This window comes from Mytilus californianus, unplaced genomic scaffold (genome assembly GCF_021869535.1).
Source record: "Mytilus californianus isolate M0D057914Y unplaced genomic scaffold, xbMytCali1.0.p SCAF_3, whole genome shotgun sequence".
Lineage (NCBI taxonomy): Eukaryota > Metazoa > Mollusca > Bivalvia > Mytilida > Mytilidae > Mytilus > Mytilus californianus.
Window position 1 is genome coordinate 36,891,235 of NW_026262679.1, and position 22,185 is coordinate 36,913,419.

Sequence of the window (22,185 nt, forward strand, 5' to 3'; positions counted from 1 at the left end):
TTATCAGTTCCATTCAAACAAAAAAAATATTTTAATTTTCATTTTTTAAGTACGAGCTTTTTCATGCATACCAGGTTTTTGTCAAGGACATGACAATAGCATGACAATAGCATGACAATAGCATGACAATAGGATGACAATAGCATGACAATAGCATGACAATAGGATGACAATAGCATGACAATAGCATGACAATAGTGTCCATTTAAAATGGCAACATTTTTCATTTTGAAAATTTGGGTGAAATAGAGTCAAATATTATATTCACCATAAAAGAGATGATACATTTTGGAGCTAGCATTGCCCTGTAAATTTCATTACTAATCACATTATTTAAACTTCAAAAGAAAGGCTTTCAGAAAATATAAAGTGTGAATATCTTTTTTGGTGACTGTTGTGCTCTACATTATTGCTATAAACCACTTATGAGTAAAATAGTCAAGTTTTTGTAAAAATTGTATATTTTAATGAATCAATTTTATTACTGAATAACCAATAAAAAGGGTATATTTTAAACCAAAACTGCAATGTTTTATTGAAAAACATAAATTCAACATATGACTTTGCAAATTTGGCATAGTTTTAAATACAAATAGTGTCAAGTAGCCATAACTATTTAGGAGGGAATGTTACTCAGGACTTCACCCTATCAAAATCTTGAGTAGCTAGATGCATATAATATTATGATTTTATAACATAGATATGTTTGATATACAATGTATTTTACATCCATTGATTGACTTAACTATTTTTTCTTTAATTCATGTGGTCGATATCATTGTTTAATAACCAAAAAAAAAACACCATAAAAATTTTACCCATTATTTGGAATATTTCTATAAAAAATGTCTCATTTCCTTCTGGTAAAGTATCTTCATTGATGACCACCTGGAATGATACATCAGTCTTTCCCACAGCAAATACAGCATCCTGATTAGTTAGTTTGTTGTAGTCACCAACCAATGCAGTGCCATCTAGAGTTCTGTACTTGACTGTTTCCTGTTTACTTGCATCTCCTTCTCTATGTATTGTGACTGTCAACACAGAACCCTCTGCTACATAGTAGATCGACTCTGTCAAAAAAGTAAAGGAACTGAGAAAGATATTTTAAAATAGAAGAGGACAAGAAAAAAAGTCCTTGGAATATTTCAGACAAAAGCACTATTTTATTTTTCAAAAAGAAGAGCTATAAGATGAGATTTACTAAAATAGTTTGCTGATAACTTTTAAAGAACATAAACCATGGTTGCTTATGCTTTTTTGGATAAATTGGCTGTCTATACTTATTAGAATCTGTTCACATTTTTTATAAACTAAACATTGATATGAAACTCACTTGAAAAAAATTCTAATGATTCATTTTTTTCACATGCAAAAGAATATTCAGTACAGCTGTGTATGAAATAACACCACAAATGACCTGTGATATTTGGTCAAAATATGCTGATACTGATGTACTGTAAAGCAAATATATTTCATTTATGTTAATCCCTTGTCCTCATTATGGTACCATTTAAATTCATTATCCAAGTTTTAGTCTTCATAAATAATAAGGTGGGTGGCAAGCTTATTCAAATTTGCATTTGTCTAGAGATAGAAATACAAATGATCCATTTTTGCATGCTAACAACTTGAGGTAATGATTCTACAAAATAAAACAAAGATTGATGACACTTTGTTATCTCCCATGTACTGTAAATTCAGAAATTATTGCGAGGTTTTTATTAATGCGAATAATGCGACTGAGTGAGTATCGCAATAATAAGAACTCGCATTCTGATATCTGATCGATATATCTGAATGCAGTTTATCCTGAAATCGCAATAATTAATCTCGCATTTTTGACCGTTCTTCAAAAATCGCAATAATAAATGCACGCAATAATTTCTGAATTTACAGTATTCTAAACTCATTGGATGGTCTTTGTATCATGCTTTATAACTGCTTATATTGACTCAAAGTGCCACTTACATGTTTTGTGTTGGAGATTTTTTATTTTGTATGTTTCAAGTCAACTGTTTTTGTTCACATATTTATATTTTTGGGAGGTATTTATTTGACTACTGACCTGAAATATAAATGATATAACATTTTTGATAATTTGATGACAATTCCTGCAGAAATTATTTGGCATTAGATAACTGCTCTGGTTTTCTTATGATTGTGTAATTTCAAAACACCATCAGTGCACCAGCTATATAATATAAAAATATGAAAAATATATAAACCTTGGAAGTAAACAGGGAAATCATTCTTGTTAATTATGATAGTGAAAGTCTGTCTTGAACCAAGCTCTGCACCTCCTGTTGGATTTTTCAACTGTATGGTGAAATTATCTGCAGATTCTGGTATCTAAAATACAGGAAGTAGTAATTAGTAACTATAGATATCATCAATGTTGGTAACAGACACTTTGGAAAAAAAAAAGGAAAATGTGCCCATGGGACACAGATGATGCCCCTGCTTGCATATAACGTTATAAAGGGACATAACTCAAGAACCAAAACGAAAAATTCAGCAATTTTTCCATTTGTAAAGGGGCATAACTCTAGAACGGTGAAAGTGTTGCCACCCAAATTCGAACTTGATTTGTGTTTTGTGGTAATAAGCATTGTGTATAAGTTTCATAACAGTTGGTAGAGGCAAACTAAAGTTAGAGAACAGAAACCAATTTTTGGATGTATGTACGTACGGACGGATGGAGGGAGGGATGGATGGATGGACGAAAGGACGGACAGACGGCCAGATGGATGGATGGATGGACAAGGGTAACACTTAATGCCCCCTCTGGTGATGGCGGGGCATAAAAATAGGAAATATCTCGTCAATTATGATATTATTTGATGATGTGTCTAAAATATAAGATGAAGTAATCTGTCGACTTCTAACAAATTTCAGTGGTGGATTACTTTCAATATTCTACTTCTGACATAGGTATACAAGTGGCAATAACAGCAACAAAAACATTTGTAAGGCAATCTCTTCAAAAACATAAATTAAACACTATCTATTTATTGTTTGTCAAGGAGGTAATCTCAAACACAATTCACCCATATCAAATTTCTCTTCACAACAACAACAACTAAAATGGTTCCACATTTTTTAATGTAAGAAGCCTTATCCCATCTTCCATTAAATAACTAAGGCTTTTTACTTGCTTTTATTATATTGACTAAAAATCCTATCTCAAAGTCTGAAATAATGTCAAATCTTTACAGTGAAACACACACCATCACATTTGTCAAAATTGTTTTGAAAGCACTATAATTATTTGATGTAAAAATCTCATTATTTGAGGTATAAATTTTTGCTTTTTTTTCTTCTCTTCTCATAAGCATTGAGATTGTGCTACCCTTCGGGAGCACTGAGCAGCCCATGGTAATGCATCATGCTCTAAAGTTCTTCAAGGTAGAACAATCGTATTGCCTATATTAAATCAAAAAGAAGATATTTGTAAATGTTTCTTATCTATAAAATAGGACACATGTATTAATTACATCATCAGGAACTGTAGTGATCTGTATTGTTCCTTGACCTTGACTTTCTCCAAATGTAATTGATCCTGATATAGGAGTCAAATCTTGTTGGTTACTAGGTATAATATCCCATGATACTGTAACACTGCCAAATGTTCCCTGTGTTCTCTGTACTGATATCAAATTTGTAACAGTTCCACTGAGGGTACTCTCATCTAAAAGATATTTTTACTAATATAGAACGTACTTCTAATAAAAAAACATTTAAAACTATATACCGTACTATACAAATTTATAATCTTTTAAAGTATGTGTGAGTATGCAAAAAATTATTGTATTGAGTTTCAAGCCATTATATTATATGTCAAAAATACTCAAGGAACAAATTTGGCTTTAAGTGCCTTTGTTCATTCAGAGACTTACATGGTTAAATGTGTGTTCCTAACAGTATTACAACTATAATGAAAACTTATTTAGTCAATATCTTTAATTCTAAATCTAATGGTTACCCATATAGACAACTGGAGGATCATCTTCAAATTGGATCAGCCCATAGGGGTTATCATTCTCAAGGATATCTATAGTTATCTGTGACCTTGACCCTATCTCTGATGTACTGTTACCATAGCTATTCAAGGTCAAGGTAAATCTTTCCTCTTTCTGAAAAATAAACAATTGCAATTGCCATCTCTTTTGTCTAAAACAAAAATTGCAATTTCTTACCTAAATACTTTACCCTGCAAACATCTGTTTTACAAGAAAATTTTACTTTTGTTTTTTAATATATAAATATGATTAAAAGGAGGTGTGAGATAAATATTAATGAAACAGTAATCCTAAACAATACATTGTACAATGTCAATCTCCAAGTCACCTTGACAAGTTGTGAATAAATTTACTAGATATTACCGAATATCTACAGCCAAATAAGTATGGTAAATATATTATGGTCACAAGTATTTGAATAGTACTTTTCTAAATTACCCCCATCAAAAGAATAAGGACAGTGCAATACTGAGTATCCTCTCTAAATATTGCTCATAAGAATAAAAAAATAGATGTATGGTATATGTCAATGACACTACAACCAATCAACACAAATAACCAAAGACATGTCTTTTTAATGCTTTGAACAAAACTTAATAATAATAAAGTTCAAGCTCTCCCAATGGCCATGTCTTTGATGATGCTTGATGAAGACTTCATGCAATACTGGAGCTTTAACACACGTTGACAAGCTTAATCTCATCGATCATGTTGTGACCTTGATTATTTATCTCTGATTTTTAAATTTCAGTAGTGTTCAAGTTCATCCTATTTGGCAATACAGAGGGGGTGAAGAACTCATTTGTGACCTGCAAAAGCGTAACATGCAGATGGACACACAAAAAAAACTATTATTTTTTCCTTCTGAAGTTTGTTGGGAGGAGACAATATCTATTTTCCCAATCTGAAAGTTTTAAATTACCAAATGTGATTTATATCAATTTATTCACAAAACCTCTCTCCTTAAAATTCCCCAAAAATTCCAGGAAACTTTCTTTTAAATTTGACAATCTAAATGACATACCTCTGGAATCCCATCAAGTATAGGTAAAAGTGCAGCAGACATCTTCATGATACCAGGTTCAAACTTGAGTACATTGGTATATCCATAGAATTCAGCAGCTCCATTGGGAACAACTGTGTACTGTACATGTCTAGTGACTAAAGAACCACCATGTCTGTCAACAACTATATCTATAGGAGAACTGCCTTCCTACAAGTATGTTAAAAAATGATTACATGTAGATATAAAATTTTGGTGTCACACTAAATGCAGCTGCAGACAAACATACCATTTAATTTGTGGAGAATGAAAAACATTTTCCCAAAAAACAGATAAATAAATGATTTTAGTATTAAAAATTCCTGGATATTATTTCTTATAAATTCAATAGTCCTCTGCCTATTGCATAAACTTATAGATTTTTCTACTGAAAAAAAATCTTTCTTCCAATTACAATGACTAAATTGACTTATTTCAAGAAGATTGTCAACTAGAAGCATTTAGGCAAATTTTGAAATCCACTGATGAAAAAATAAGAAGATGTAATGACTGCCAATGAGACAACTCTACACCATATGTTTGTTAGTTATATTTTATCAACCATGTATCATTTAAAAGCAGGTGATTTCATTATTAAAACTAAAGTACAAACTTCATGAATTAAGTGACAAAAGATAAAAAAAAAATATACTTACTTGAACTTGATATGAATCTTGCATATCGGATGAAAACTGAAAAGTTCCTCCTGGGTTGTCATTTTCAAGAATGATAACCTTGACCTGTGTTGCGCCATGCTTTAAACGTTGTGTATCAGATGGACTGACATAAGTCAAGGTCACTGTCAATTCTTCATTAAGCTCAGGTAAATCATCTGGGTTAATCAGAATGGTAAAGTCTGCCTCTGATTTGTCTGCAAAGGAAATGTTTTATTACATGTATGACATTGTTATATTCTTTCTATTTTTTACAGCTTTATTTACCAGGTAATTTGAAGCTTCTTTCATCTAAGAATCAACTACATTCTTCATTGATAAAAATGTAGACACCTTTACTTAATTGCAGTTTTTCCCCCTATCCAACATATCCTCCTCTTTTAGTGGTAGTCCAAACTAAGTGTCTCCATCTTGTAGGGCCAACTTTGAAAAAAAACCTACTCATTTAATTGATTAATTGTTCATTTGTTTTTGTCTTGACTATGCATGAAATATTGCAACTATTTGTTAAAAAAACCAATAAGGAATCAAATCTATCTATACAAGAAAAATCACACAATAATACTTCATCAACCTATACTTCTAATCAAATATACATGTACAAACAAATAATAACTGTGCAAGGATATAATAGACTTTGTTTAATTACTGAACATATTTCATACCAAACCAAGCTAGCTACTATTTGAGTTACTTCCTAATCACTTATCTGTTACTATGACAACAAAATCTATTTGAGATCATTATCCTCCTGATTTTCTCAGTTATTATTGGTTAACCTTCAGTGCTGTTGACCATCTGATTACTTACCTGCTTCCATAACAGCAGTACCAGAAGTGGGTCCAGTATCTTCCTGGGTTACTGAGGCAGCATTGGTACCAGAACCGGCTAACGACCAGCTAATAACTGCCTGACCACTTGTACCTTCTCTGCTCAGTTTAAGATTAACCTGTAAAATGTAAGAGCTATAATTAGGTCAGTATCAATTATTGAATACTTTACTTAAGTGTCTAAAAAGCCTATGGTTGTCAACTGGTCACTTGCCTTTGTAAAATAACATAGCAGATCTTGTTTTACACAAGTAAACCAGTGCATTTTGCAGTTTTTTGCTGATGACCATAGCAAGACTCAAATATCTACATTATCACTGGTGATAAACTTAAATGCCAGTCAGTTAACTAGACTACTTGGCCATTAAGACCTTTTAAGAATTCTGGGTTCAAAAATAGTGAACAAGAAACTCACTCAGGTTACACATAAAACATGTATCTTTAATTTTTATGTACCGGTATACTCTTTCAGGGAACGTCAATAAAAAGATGAAAACTGTAACCTTATTGTAACTGAATTAACATCCTTTAAACATGTTAAAAAGGATGTTAATTAAATTCAAGTAACAAAATTATTTAACTTACAGAGTATGGACTGGTTTCTGGTTCACTAACAGTAACAGTATAAGTGTTCTGAAATCCAATCTCCCCATTGGCTTGTTGTATAGTGACTGGTATCTCTACTGTTGTTTTACTACCTAACTTTGGGGTGTTAAAGGCTCCTAGTGGTGGATCTGAAAGAATTATAGTAGAGTTGTAGTGGAATAGAAGTTATTTGAAAATATCAGTTCCACTGATATACCCTAGAATATTATTCACGGAAAAAGAATTATAGAATTAACATCGGACAGAGGAAATATTGTAATAATTTCTTCAAAGAATACTTAAGAGAATGGACAGAGGAGTGAAGCATTTATACATTCTCTATTCTAAGTAAATACATGTAATATGACTCTAGTAAATAAACAGCTGCGCCATGAGCGCATGATACGCCCGTGGTCTTGTGTGTGAATTTTTATGCAATAAGCATAAATAGTTTCTGACATACGGCGTGACATGCGAAAACCCCCTTTTTTTTTTACAAAAAACTCAATATCTCAAAAATATAATTTTGAATCAAAACCAAAAAGTATACAGATCTTTAGATTAATATAACTAAAAAGTGTGTAAAATTTTAAGCAATAATCATAAATCGTTTTTGAGATACGGCGCGACATGTGAAAAACCCCTCCCCCTTTTTTTACAAAATACTCAATAACTCAAAAATAAAATTTTGAATCATCACCAAAAAGTATACAGATCTTAAGATTAATATAACTAAGAAGTGTGTAAAGTTTTAAGCAATAATCATAAATTGTTTTTGAGATACGGCGCGACATGTGAAAAAAAACACACACCTGTTTTAGTTACTAAGTCCCGTAACTCAAAAAGTTTTAATCTTATTTTCACCAAAAAGTATACAGATCATTTGACCATCATAAGAAACAACTATGTTAAGTTTCATGAAATTTGGATAAGTCATTCTCAAGTTATGGTGCGACATGTTTACGCCGGACAGACAGACGGACAGACAGACGGACGCTGGACATTTGTATACCATAATACGTCCCGTCAAAAATTTGAAGGGCGTATAAAAAAAGAAAAATGTTAAGGTCATTTTTTTTTGCCATTTTTGTAAGTCATATATAAAAATTCTTAATTAAAAGGCATTTGGGCTATTTTAATTATAAACTAAAATGGTAATCATATAAACAAACCATAATTAAGATCAACACCAGTTAAGGTTGCAGTAAACTTTCCACCAACATGTAAGAATGCTGAACTGTTAATTGGAACTTTAAAAATCTGGCTACCGATTCCTGTTGTAAATATCGTCTGCCACTCTGATTTCTCTATAACATCTGAAATAATAATTTCTGATATATGTATTCTTCTGTCAATTTTGAGAAACTTGAGACAAACAATAAAAATAATTTGAAATTTTTAAACTGGACTTTTTGTCATTTGTATCTTAATGTACCTTATGAATTAGTTAGAAGGTAAACATTTTCAATTTCAAATTTTCTATATTTTACCGTCACTGATTATTTTTCACTGCCCGGTAACTTCTGTTTGTTTATATTTACCTCTGAAAGTTTTATTGGCCATTTAATGATTTCTTCCTAGCCCTCTGTGCATTACTGTCTAACATTAAATAGTGACAACTACCTGGTACATTTTTTGAAAGCCTTTTGTTTTTGGATTGCTGTCATATTGATATTAACTTTTTTTACCAATATAACCTGTTATATACCTTCTGTATCTCCTGGTCCCGTATAAACTACTGTCAGGTTGATGTTTACTGTTCCTTGGTTAAACCCTGTTCTAATAATTGTTAATTGTACATGTCTTGGATTGGATACCTGTATAAGACAGAAATAGAGATCAATCACCCATTATTTTTGTCTCATCTTGACATATCTTATACATGTTATAGCAGAGTACTTTTATCAATTTTCAATTTCGCAATATCTGAGCAGCGAAACTTACAATATATATATAAGTGATGTTCTCTTTCGTGAAGGAGTATTCATGTAAAATATGATTCAGTTATTTGTATGCAATTACCATTATTTTCAGCAAAAACCTACAAAATTCCTTTACTACAACACTGTTTTAACCATACTCTACGATCAAATTGCATGATTAAAATAATTTCACATGAATAATTGTTGTACAATATTTCCATAATTTTCCAAAAATTTCAGAGGCCACATGCATCTATTCCTCTTTTTACCAGATCATTCTGTACAACGTTGGAGAAAGAACTACCTTTGAAATACTTATTTGTTGTCTAGAAGATCTAAAATACTGTCAAGAAGATTTGAACATTGTTACAAAATATTTTACCATTAGCATAATTAACCTTAACCAGAGCTAAACCATAAATATGAAGCTTTGAAATTCAACCATGCATGTTAACAAACAAGGTCATGTATGAGTTCATCATATTTATTGATTAAAATGGGAATGGTTTTGATAGGAAGCAATTGTATCAAAGCAATAATATATGGCAACTGCTATCATACATAATCATTAATTCATGACACAATAAATCCTTCATGTTTTCCATCTTCAATCTATGATTTGATGGTTGCAACAATTAAGACTGCAGTATGCTATGTGTGACTGTGAAAGCCAACTTTCCTTAATTGCAACCATAGCCAAATTTTATCATAAAACCAGCCTGATACCTTATACCAATGATCAAATCTATTCAGATTATTAACTTTTTTTACTAAATAAAATATAGTCTAAGATGTAAGTTATTGAAAATTTAGCTAAGAGGTATGCTAAACTCTGGTGAATTTACCTTATTCTCACAAAAGTTCCTCTTTCAACAGCTATATAGTTTTAGACATACTGAATAAATTTGATCAAATATAAATAAATTAGTATATATATATATATATATATATATATTTAGTAAACAAGTCTAAATTGAAAACAACGTTCAAACCTATGATTGCGTTGGATAAAAACCGTTATTTTTATACATGTGCATGCAAAACAAATTTCTTGTTAGAGGGGTCTAAATACAGCACAAACAACATTTTTGCAAAAGACCAAAAAAGTGAAAAAGTATATTTTAACAAAACGCATTTGACTAGTAGGTCGAACAACTGATGTTCTTAAACCCTGCTGACTGCCATTGGCGATTGACAAAAATTTGTACACCATATCCAGATTTCTACAATTAATGTCTCTTCAGTGATGTTAGGAATCGAAACAGTATTTGGAAGGCCATATAATTTATCTCAATTTAGGATAGACTCTTGAATTTTGAAAGAGTCGAAATAGGATGAACGGATCATATAATCCTGAAAGCAAATATAATACAAGCCCAAACGAAATAATATAAACAAGTCTAAATTGAAAACAACGTTCAAACTCTTTCAAAATTCAAGAGTCTATCCTAACTTGAGGTAAATTATATGGCCTTCCAAATACCGTTTCGATTCCTAACATCACTGAAGAGACATTAATTGTCGAAATCTGGATATGGTGTACAAATTTTTGCACCTCATGTTTGCGATATACCATCTTTTCCGCAAGTTCATTGTTTTCTGTTTGGTAATAAATTAATAATAAGATCCATTTTTTACATCTGATGATCCGTTTATTTGTCAATCGCCAATGGCAGTCAGCAGGGTTTAAGAACATCAGTTGTTAGACATGCTAGTCAAATGCATTTTGTTAAAATATACTTTTTCACTTTTTTGGTCTTTTGGAAAAATGTTGTTTGTGCTGTATATATATTTAGTATATATATTAAACTAGCCATCTTGATAGTATTCCTGAATATCTTAGATTTGGATAAGTTTCTACTGCAATCTATAAACTAAATCCCAACAAACAAAACTTACCTCTGATGGTATTATTTCCTGTGTTAATTTAGATAATAAATTGGAAAAAAAAAATAGTAGCTATTGCAAAAATTTAAATCATTTTATACAGTAATACAATAAAAAGACCAAAATTCACCTTGTAAATAATCTGCTTTACCGCCCCCCCCCCCCCTTCCTCTCTCCCTTCCCCCCCAAAAAAACTCAAAACAAACATGAATCTTAACACTGTAACAGTAATAATGAAAATAAACTTCATTATCCTCTTTGGGGATGTCCATGAATTTTTAAATTTCAGGGCAGATTTTAAGAAGTTTTTAGACACAAGAAAAAATAAATTTTAGATTTGAAATTCTCTCCTTGTCTTGCCCTCAAAATTTCCTTTAAACTGTTTTCTACAGAGTATAAGTATGTGGGCCTTTAATCAACAACTTTACAACAAATTTCTATGGTGAAAAGGAAACAAATTTCTAAAACCACTTACCACAATGATTTGCTGTTGAGTATCATCTCCAAACTCTACAGTTCCATGATAATTATCACTATCCTCTATTAGTATTAATCCATTGATAACTCCATCAACTTTAGCTCCATCATTTACACTTCCAGGTAACAACTTGATTACAAAACGTTCAGGTGGCTCGGCAACAGAATCTTGAATTACGGTAACATTAATTTTAGCCTGAGACTGTCCTGCTTGGAATACAACACTTCCCTGTGTACTCAATATATCTCCACTCACCCCTCCAGAAAGGGTGTCGTTTCTTTGTATCTCCCATTGAACTGTCACAGTACCAAATGTACCTGCAGTTCGTAAAACTGTAAAATAATCTGAATTTTTACCATCTTCATTTAATTGGATAAGCGGCGATGAAACACCATCACTTCCTGGGCTGAAACTTATCACACCATTAGGATTATCATTTCCATTAATAAATATGGTTGTTTTGATTGGAGTTCCTGAAATGACATCACCTATTGCATTGGACAATAAAATCTGAAAACTTTCTTCAACTTCTGGATTGCTGTCATCTAGTATTTGTATCTGAATAAAAGCTTGTGTACTACCAGGACTGAAGACAAGCTGTCGATTACTAGGTCCTGTAAAGTCTAATCCATCTGAGGCAGTATCTGTCAATATTACAAAATCCACTGTGGCTAAACCATTGACAGATCCAATTCTACTCTGTCCATCACTTTCTAAACCTCGTAATACTGGAATCTGTATATTTTTAGTGCCTGGTCCTTCATCAAATCTGTATTCAGCCTACAAAAAATGGGAATATTACTGTTTGCTGATTACATATATACAAATTTATATCAAGATTATTAAACAGTATTATGTAGCAATGAAACCTTCGCACCACCACTTTTTTTTGGTGGAGAAGAATGCATTTTGGTGTTATTTTCAAACCAATTAATCCTAGATAAATACCACTGTATATTTTTTTCTTTTCATCACAATTTGGTCTATCAAAAAAAAATTTACATCTGTTGATTCTTTTTTTTTAAATTTTTATTCAACAACATATTGCACTACTGCTGTCAACAATTTATTTCACTAGTCCAGCATTCTAGTGAAATTATAGTGATGATTCTATTCCTATCCCATGACCTTTCACTGGAATCAAATTAGGGCATCTTTAATCTAATAAACCACATGACTTACCTGTTGGAATCTGATTGGAGCATCATTAGCCTGTATAATCAGTACCATTTCTGTGTCTAGTACCCTCGCACCCTGTGTAGCTCCAGTTAAGGTTATTATAAACTCTTCATTGTTTTCGGGTATCTAAAGTAGATAACCACAAGTAAACATTTTTTTTGTGTCTCAATGAAATTCAGTAAAAATTATTACTCAAATAAATTTTACACTCATTTAAATTCACAAACAGATTTGCTTATCATAATAAATGGGTTTTGGTGTCTCAGTTTACTGGACGGTTGGTATATTGTTATTCATTTCTATTAGGGAATACGATACAGTAGCAGGGGCAGATAATAACGTTTTCAAAACTGTTCGTGTTGTTTTCGCGACGTTGTTAATCAGAACGTTGTAATTTCGCAAAGTTTCTAATAAGAACGATTACATTTCGCGACGTCGTTTTAAATGTAGTCACATTTGCGGAAAATCCAGTGACGTCACAAATCCGGTTGCGCGAATTTGAAAAAAAAGTACCTGCCAAGAAAATCGGCCATATCATGAAAATTGTTATATTCATTCATTAATATTGAGGTCAATAGTATTAACTTGAAATGTGAAGAAAAAAAATTAAATCCACATTCATACTCTTGTATATGTTTTATTTCATATAGGAAATGAATAACAGATATGCAAATAATGATACGTCGATGAGACAGAAACCCACCTAAACAAAAAGACCAATAAGTAATTAAATGTAATTTAGATATCAACGTACTGTCTTGATCTATATATAATATCTACACCATTTGGAAAACTGTATGGAGAATTGTGCAAATAAATTTAACAGAGACTATCAACAAAATGACAAAATAACATGATTAATAAAGACAACGCCTCATACTGCACCTGACTTTGAATAAGTACATTAAAAAGTTTAACGGCATTTTTAGAATTTAACCCAGTGGAATACATATGTGTATGAAAAAGAACTGTCAGTTTAAAAGACCCAGTTATAAGCCCCGTATTATAGACGGAATGACGGACGGACAGACGGACAGGTGTAAAACAATACGCCACCCAACTTTCATTTGCGGGGGTATAAAAATACCCTGAAGACAAATAAACTTAGGCAACTTATCTATTGATACAAAATCATGCAATTTCATGATCTAATACCGACTGCTGTACTTCCTATGAAATGTTAAACTACACCGTAATGGACTTTATTGAGACAATTACGACATGAATTTGCTCGAAACAGCTCTAAATATACACCTTTTTGAACATGTTCAGAGTAGTTCTAAGCTGACCCGAGTTAATTTGGGTATGGTTTTGTGTTCATATAATGCCTATATAGTAGGCCGATAGTTTTCTTGATTGAATTGTTCACATTTTCATGTCGGGGCTTTTTAAAACTGACTAAACAGTGAGGCTTTTTTTTTGGTGAAGGCCGTGCGGTGACCCTTAATTGCGTTTATCTTCGTAATTTGAAATATGGTTGATAATTGTCTCATTGGCAATCATACCAACTGTCTTTATTTTTATATTATCCCACTTACTTGATAATTGTTTCATATTTTGTCTTGTTGGGACCTTTTGAATAATTAAAAATATGCCCAAGCTGTGTTGTCTGCATGAGTTGAAGGACTAATGTCGGACTGAGATGCAAATTATTTTTTATGCCAACGCCGTAGCGGAGGGGGCATTAAGTTTTACCCTTGTCCGTCTGTACGTACGTACGTACGTCCCAAAATTGGTTTCCGTTCTCTAACTTTAGTTTGCCTCAACCAAATGTTATGAAACTTATACACAACGCTTATTACCACAAAACACAGATCAAGTTTGAATTTTGGTGGCGTCACTTTTACCATTCTAGAGTTATGCCCCTTTACAAATGGAAAAATTGCTGAATTTTTCGTTTCCGTTCTCTAACTTTAGTTTGCCTCAACCAAATGTTATGAAACTTATACACAATGCTTATTACCACAAAACACAGATCAATAGATATAAGAAGATGTGGTATGAGTGCCATTGAGACAACTCTCCATCCAAGTCAAAATTTATAAAAGTAAACCATTATAGGTCACAGTACGGTCTTCAACACGGAGCCTTGGCTCACACCGAACAGTAAGCTATAAAGGGCCCCAAAAATTACTAGTGTAAAACCATTCAAACGGGAAAACCAACGGTCTAATCTATATAAAAAACGAGAAACGAGAAAAACTTATGAACCACATCAACAAACAACAACTACTGAACATCAGATTCCTGACTTAGGACAGGTGCAAACAAATGCAGCGGGTTTAAACGTTTTAATGGTACCAAACCTTCACCCTTTTTCCGAAACAATAGTGTAACATCACAACATAGAAAGACACACTATAAAATATCAACTGAAATAGCTTAACTCAATCAAAGGACATATTAACACCTTTGAACATACACTGAACAAATAAATTTGACCTATGACACAATGTAAATACAAAATAAATAAACTAAGGGAAGAATAATAAAAGTAACATGTTATATCGGTAAGAAATGTTAAACAATTAAAGAAAAACAATATGCTTGAACAAAAATATCAGCTATTTGCACTAACTTTAAACACAGGTAAATGAAAATAATTTTGTTGTTAGGTATACGTGTATATAGTACCAATGGAGAAAGGAAATAGTTTTACAAAATAAATAATTTTGATGTTCATAGTACATTTATAGTTATAGTTATACCAAACACTTATCAAAGCTGGTATATAGACCAGATATAACCCTGAATAACATTAAATAACAAAAAAGCAATACAATTAGTATCAACAGGTCAAATAAACAAGAAAGTACGATTTGAGAGTACTCGCAGTTACTGACAGCTAGTTAAAAGCCAAAACAATTAATAATAAAAAATCATGCATCAGAGACTAAAATCAACTAAAACACATCCCAGGGATTTAGTATTTTAACGTCATGGACAGTCAAAGAAGACATGAGAAGTTTGAATTTTGGTGGGGTCACTTTTACCGTTCTAGAGTTATGCCCCTTAACAAATGGAAAAAATTCTGAAATATTTGTTTCTGTTCTCTAATTTTAGTTTGCCTCAACCAAATGTTATGAAACTTATGCACAATGCTTATTACCGCAAAACTCAGATCAAGTACAAATTTGGGTAGCGTCACTTTTACAGTTCTTGAGTTATATCCCTTTATAACGTTATATGCAAGCGGGGGCATCATCTGTGTCCCATGGACACATTCCCCATTTATTTTTATTGTTATTATTATATTTTGATTATGAAATATTTATTTTTATCAAATTTATCTTTTTATGTTTCCGAACATTTCTTTTCTAAAAGTAATTTACTAGAATACTTTTTGTATCCAGCATGTCCAAGATTCGTAACAATTCATAAAGGTTTGGCAAATATTTTATGCTATTTTACGAGTAACCAGCTTTAAAAATTTTAATGAATAATATCATTGCTTTCGAAAAAAAAACTTGGCTATACCACTGAACTTGACAGCGTAATCATGAACGGCGGGAATGATTTTACGACGTTATTGCGATTAAAACTTATTTCAACGTAGTTTAGCGCCCTATTGGCAAACGTCCCGTTTGCAATTAAAAATCAAAGTTTATTGCTTTTATTGAAAAAACAAGCACATGGACCCCCAGTTTTTTCTTTTGCAATCAATCAAGTAATATTTAAAGAACACTCCGCCAAAATTTTAAGAAAAAATCAACGATCGATTTTTTTCTGCATTTCTGAATAGACGCAAAAATATTGTCAATTTCTTTATTTCACTAATAGTAAAGTAAATTCAGAAAACAACAATTTTGTTTAACCTTAAACTTGTTACAGCATGGTCATGCCATGGATCAAGGGAACATTTTACAAAAAACCCGGTTAAGTTATGACTGTTCGTTCAAAAGTATTGTAACTTTCTTTAAAAGTCCTTTTTTATGAAATTTCAGGGTTTTCCCTTCAAATATGCAAATTTCAAACCAAATTATCTCAAAAAGTAAGTCATGAAGGTATATTTTTCTTTGCATATTTCAAAAGTACACATCGAAATTGACCTTCTACCAAAATTTCAAGAAAAAATCAACCAGGGATCTCTACTGTATCGTATGCCCTTAAGGTCATGTAAAATTTGTCAAGGCATGGAGTAATATTATAGAGCTTTCACATGATGCAAGCACCAGCTTATTGTTGATGACTATATATATATGGTGAGCCCTCAATATAAAAATAAGGAGACGTGGTATGATTGCCTACGAGATAACTATTCACCAGAGTATAAATGATGCAGATATAAACAACTATAGGTCACCATAGGGCCTTCCAACAATGAGCAAAACTCTTATTCTATTATTTGCATTGTCAAATTACTGTTGTTTATGGAAGTCAATATTAGTGGATTTGAAAAAGGTTTCTTACTCATCATTTCTTAAATCTGGAGTTTGAGATTGGTAAAGTATATATTGTGTAATTCATGCTTTTTTTTTTCTTTTTGTGGTTTCATCAATCATTCTTCCATAAAATTAAAGTTTCAAGTTTCATATAAATCGTAGTTCATTTATAAATAAAAATTTGATTTTAAGGATAATCTTTACATTCTAAAAGATCTGAAATGCTTTAGTAAATGTGTTTTATGTCAATATTGTTCTTATAGTAAGAAATATATCATTGATATTGCCTATCACAATTTGATAATCAAGTGTATGACAATGTTTCCATGTATTACACATCAATATCTGATTTATCTAATTATTGGACAAGCTGTTACACATTTGTGTTGTCCTTACATTTGGTTTATGTCCTTTTGTATCATGGTGTACATTTAAAAAGTATTACAAATATAATCTATTGTAAATTGAATACTATAAAACTTTTTTTCAGTTTCAAAGACCTCAGGTTCTCTCTTAGAACTTGATCGTGCATTGTTGAACTAACATTATTTTGAAATATGTCACTAAAAGTGAAATCTTATTTTCGTTGGGTTGAGATGCAATTGATAATCAATGATTTTTAACTGGAGTTTATAATTTAATAAGACAAAACAATTTTTGATAAACAACTCAAAAAATTAGTCAAGCAACAGTTGCTTAAATCCATGTCATTTGGACTCTTGTGGATTGTTGTCTCGTTGGGAATGGCAATCATACCACATCTCCTTATTCTATATTTACTATAAAACCTGAGTGGTGAACCAGACATACAAATTACTATGGAACAAACAAGTCTAACAGTTGAATAATTCATGTAAATTCAAACATCTTTGCACTGTTTAAATCATTGGCAATATTCCCTCTTCAATAATAGACAGGTGTCCATACAATATGCCAACTTTAAAATATCCCACCCTGAGTCATCAATAATTATGACTAAATTAAACAGAAATTATCAAAGACATGTCATCAACACCAAATTATATAAACAGTATATTTACATTATCATCTTTAATTTGAATATATAAGTAAGTCTGAGCTTCACCCGCTTGGAACACAACAATTCCAGATTTGGGTGTAATGTCTTCTCCTGGGATGGCGTCTGCTTGGGTACTGTTTACCTGTATTATAATAGAAAGTTTTGTCTTGCAAAGTTTTAAGTAATGCATATTATATCTAATGACTGAAAATGTATCAACAGAGCTTAAAAAGAAAAATCCATGAGACATGCAATTTGAGCCTGAGCAAGATTCTTTCAATACAGAATAATTATATAAATACGTCTCGTTAAATTGAAATTGAAAACGACAATGGTTGAAAGCTCCACACTTATAAGGTTTGTGTTGAAAATAATTTGTAGTGGTTCACCCTTGAATAAATTAACAATACACAATTTACAGAAAAACTAACCACAAAAGTAACTGTAACTTGACCATTTGCTCCTCGATCTCTGCCAACACGTAATTTGACTGGTGTTATGATGTCTGCTTCTGTTACCAATGTATGAGAACTCTGGAAAATAATTAAGTTAAGAACAAAAGATATAGCAAACTCTTTTAATTAGGGTAAACTTAGTTTGTTTTCTGCTTCCACATTTGATGTGATTTGAGGGAGGGAGGTTATGTACATTGAAGAATGAAGGAAAACTTTTCATATCATCAAGAAAAATATTATTAGGCTAAACACTGAAATTGTGCATGTCTATCTATTTGCACAAATTACTAGGAAATATAGGCCTTTCAGCATGATTATCTGCCAAACATGATGCACCAACCTTCTTATCTTATTCAGGGTCTGATCCAGGTTTTTTGAATGGGGTAGGGGTGTAATTCCATAAAATGTAATAGATACCACGGAGTGAGGTGAAAAGATTTTAGACAATGATTAAAATCATGAAAAACATGAGATTTTTTTTATGGTGAAAAAAGGGGGGGGGGGGGGGATAAAAAAGATATGTGATTTTTAAATATATTTGTCAAATCCCTAACTTAAAGACTGCAAAGGAGCAGCACTCTTTTACTTACATCAAGAAAGCTAAATACTCCATAAGCATCATCATTAGCTGAAATTGTTATAGCTGCAATGTATGGTGTATCCACAGTTACACCACTACTTATAGCTGACAGTTCAAAGGTGAAGGTCTCTTCGACCTCAGGAAATGAGTCATCAGTGACAGTGAAGGTCACAGCTACAACATCAGGGCCTCCTGGATAAAAAGATCCAACCTGACTACTACCAACAAAATCACTTCCTGTATCTAGTGGACTTTTTACCTGTCAACAGAAACATAAAGTTATTATGTGATTACAATTGCTAACTCTGTATTGATCAAGGATCTAGAAAAAATACCAGGGAGGCTGGGGTATAAAAGAGTTGTAACTTTGGCATGCTATCTGCATGTTGAAAGACCTAGAGCTACAAATTTTCAAAGTGGCCCATAGATGACCTGCTGTTTTTGAAATGCTCATGTCAATTAAATAGATTGACCTTAGATGACTACCAATATGCATAAAAAATCAAAACATATAAGCCCAAAAAAATCTTTTTCTTCCTACATAAAGGACAGGGTTCACTAAGGGCAAAATATGGCTTGAATTTCAACGTTTATCATAAGATATCATAATGGCCATGATTTGGTTCTTAAATGGATTTATTTCAAAAGCCTAACTGCTGGGTAAAACAAATTTCTTCATAATGGTACAGAATAGGCTCCAAAGTCAGCCCATTTTTGAGATATTGTCAAAATAAGATGATTTTACTCATTTTTCAGAACTGAAAGCTTTAGGAAAACCTTGGCCGCAACCTACAATCCAAAATATGCTATAACCAAAAGGTGTAAAGTTTAATATTGAATCCCTAGACACAAAAATTTTCTGGATGAGGGATGGCAGCCAAAGTAAATTATGGAAAAAACTGTTATGAATTGAGGAAAATTTGGACCAAAACTGACATAACAACACAATTAATGTATTATCAAGGGGTCATAACTTCCTAATTCATAATGTAAAGTCATTTTGTATAAACAGTATTTAAAAAAACATCAAAATGTTAGGGCCAATATTAGCCCTTCATGAACATTCTTCTTTCTTTGGAATAATTAATCTCCCATAAGTTATAGCTAATTCATGATAATCAGCAAAATATTTGCATCTTTATATGAGTGTAATAAGAACCCTTGACCTTAAACTTTATTTTTTTATTTCTGTATGATTCATTAAGAAGAAACTGTTGTATATTACCTTGTAATATTACACCTCAATCTTTCATATAAATCTCATTAATCTGAGTTAACTCTTAGCCAAAAAAGATGAAATAAACTTAAGATCTCCTTATTATTCCATTTTTCTTTACCATGAGACCTTAGTAATTATAAATTACGTTTTTATTCTATGTTATCCTGCAAAAATTAAAGGCATACACAATTGTCAATGAAAAAAAATGAATTAAGGGATTTAGTTGGCCTGCAAACAAAGTAGTGTGACAGGATCTAATTTTTTTTTCTGTTTTTATTTTGTAATCTTTCCTTTAAAATCAAGTTTAAAAATAAGGATTAATTAATTTTTTTAAAAGCTACCTTCACCATTTTTTAACTTCCAGTACACAAAAGAGAAAGATTTCTTTGAGAATTGTCTTGCCGATGATTTTTTACACTTACTGCCACTACTGTATTGAGGACAGAGGTGATAAGTCCTGTTTTCTGTATACGTATTTGGAACTGCTGTCCTTCATCCACTAACAGTGCTGTATCTAATAGCTTGACTGTTACTTGTCCATAAGTCTGAACTACTAGTACCAGTAACCAAATATATCTTATCATCTTATAGTTATGTCATTTATCTGAAACAATATCATGATCAAAATTAAACAGATTGAATTTTGACCTCCGGACCTTTTCTGCGGCTTTTAGTTGCTGCCTTGTGGAAGTATACCCAACAATGACTAATCATAACATGGTTGAGTGGCGATATTGTCTGGGTGCATTGATGGAAATTTGCACTAAAATTAATGCTACTCCTTCAAGCAAAGCAGAGCAGAGTACAGAGATTTTGGCTGTACTAGCTGTGTAAACCTCTTTGATTTTGATGCTTGAACATTGTATGTGTTTAGCTTTCCAAACTTTTGGTCTTGAGAGTAACTGGAAAAGGTTATTCCCAAAACAGGTTGTGAATGCTGTTATTAAATATGGGCAAAAAGGAACACTGAACAACACATGATAAGTAACTAAAAGAAGACAGTAACTCCTTTATTGCTGTGTATAGTTTTCAAGCATTGTTGTGTGGTCTCAAATATATAAAATGTGCCATTAACCAAAGACAAGCTATAAAATCAAGACAAAGGAGTTTTCAGTGGCGTAGCTAAGCCATTTTTAAGTGTACGCCCGAACCTCGGCGAGGGGTTTGAGGGTCCCCAGCGGGTATAGGGCAAGGGACCTCCCAGCAGGGGTCCGACGGAAGCTAACGATTTATTGAGAGAGAGATACTATTTCTGTCATTAAAACTCATCAATAGCAACATACTAGTACTTTAAAGTCTAATTTCTTGATTTTTTCATGTATAATTTATTCAGTGTGTTGATTTGGAATCTAATGGCCAATAGTTGTTACTATGAAATATGTTTAAAAGGAGATGTGGGGTAAAACAATCAATCGACCAAAGATCCAAACCTTTCGAAATATAAAAAATGCAAGTTTACATTTTCAATGGTGTCGTTCTTTTGATTATTATGACTTAATCTAGTTTTCTCCCCTTTTATGCGCAAATTTCGTTAATGGACAAGTACATACAATAATAAATCTTCATAGATGGTCATGTGTGATATAAACATACTCAAAGGGTTCCGTGGAATCCTGTGTTTCGCCTGGGATTGCTGCTGTCGGTTAAACTATAAAAAGTGAATCCATTTATCAGTCAAATACAGGATTTAAAAGAAATCAAACTTTTCTTTAAATGTTTTTCTTGATCTTGGAAGATAAGCTTCTGTCCAAGTTTCATAACAATCTATGAAAGTTTACAAATGTAGCAGGTGAAAAATATTTAATTCAAGACCGTCTGCTAATTGCCCCAAAAAATGGTAAAACACTGAAAAATGAAAAAAAATATTGTTTAGACTGAAATTTGCTGACTGTTGTAAAAGTTTTGAAATCAT

The 22,185-nt window shown here is 31.9% G+C and overlaps 1 protein-coding gene across 1 annotated transcript in view; it reads right to left on the reverse strand.

The window, feature by feature from the left end:
• The window catches only part of LOC127733470 (adhesion G-protein coupled receptor V1-like), a 117,876-nt gene extending 97,011 nt beyond the window's left edge, over positions 1-20,865 (reverse strand). The window contains exons 1-16 of the mRNA XM_052242825.1: positions 20,696-20,865; positions 19,065-19,313; positions 18,451-18,552; positions 18,042-18,161; positions 12,623-12,745; positions 11,438-12,220; positions 8,862-8,970; positions 8,326-8,469; positions 7,154-7,302; positions 6,549-6,687; positions 5,721-5,935; positions 5,047-5,235; positions 3,986-4,136; positions 3,498-3,691; positions 2,229-2,352; positions 819-1,073 (exon numbers count right to left, since the gene is read on the reverse strand). Coding sequence (XP_052098785.1) covers positions 819-1,073; positions 2,229-2,352; positions 3,498-3,691; positions 3,986-4,136; positions 5,047-5,235; positions 5,721-5,935; positions 6,549-6,687; positions 7,154-7,302; positions 8,326-8,469; positions 8,862-8,970; positions 11,438-12,220; positions 12,623-12,745; positions 18,042-18,161; positions 18,451-18,552; positions 19,065-19,313; positions 20,696-20,857 — 3,208 coding nt within the window. The 5' untranslated portion in view covers positions 20,858-20,865. The remainder of the gene's footprint in view (positions 1-818; positions 1,074-2,228; positions 2,353-3,497; positions 3,692-3,985; positions 4,137-5,046; positions 5,236-5,720; positions 5,936-6,548; positions 6,688-7,153; positions 7,303-8,325; positions 8,470-8,861; positions 8,971-11,437; positions 12,221-12,622; positions 12,746-18,041; positions 18,162-18,450; positions 18,553-19,064; positions 19,314-20,695) is intronic.
• Positions 20,866-22,185: the final 1,320 nt, after the last annotated feature.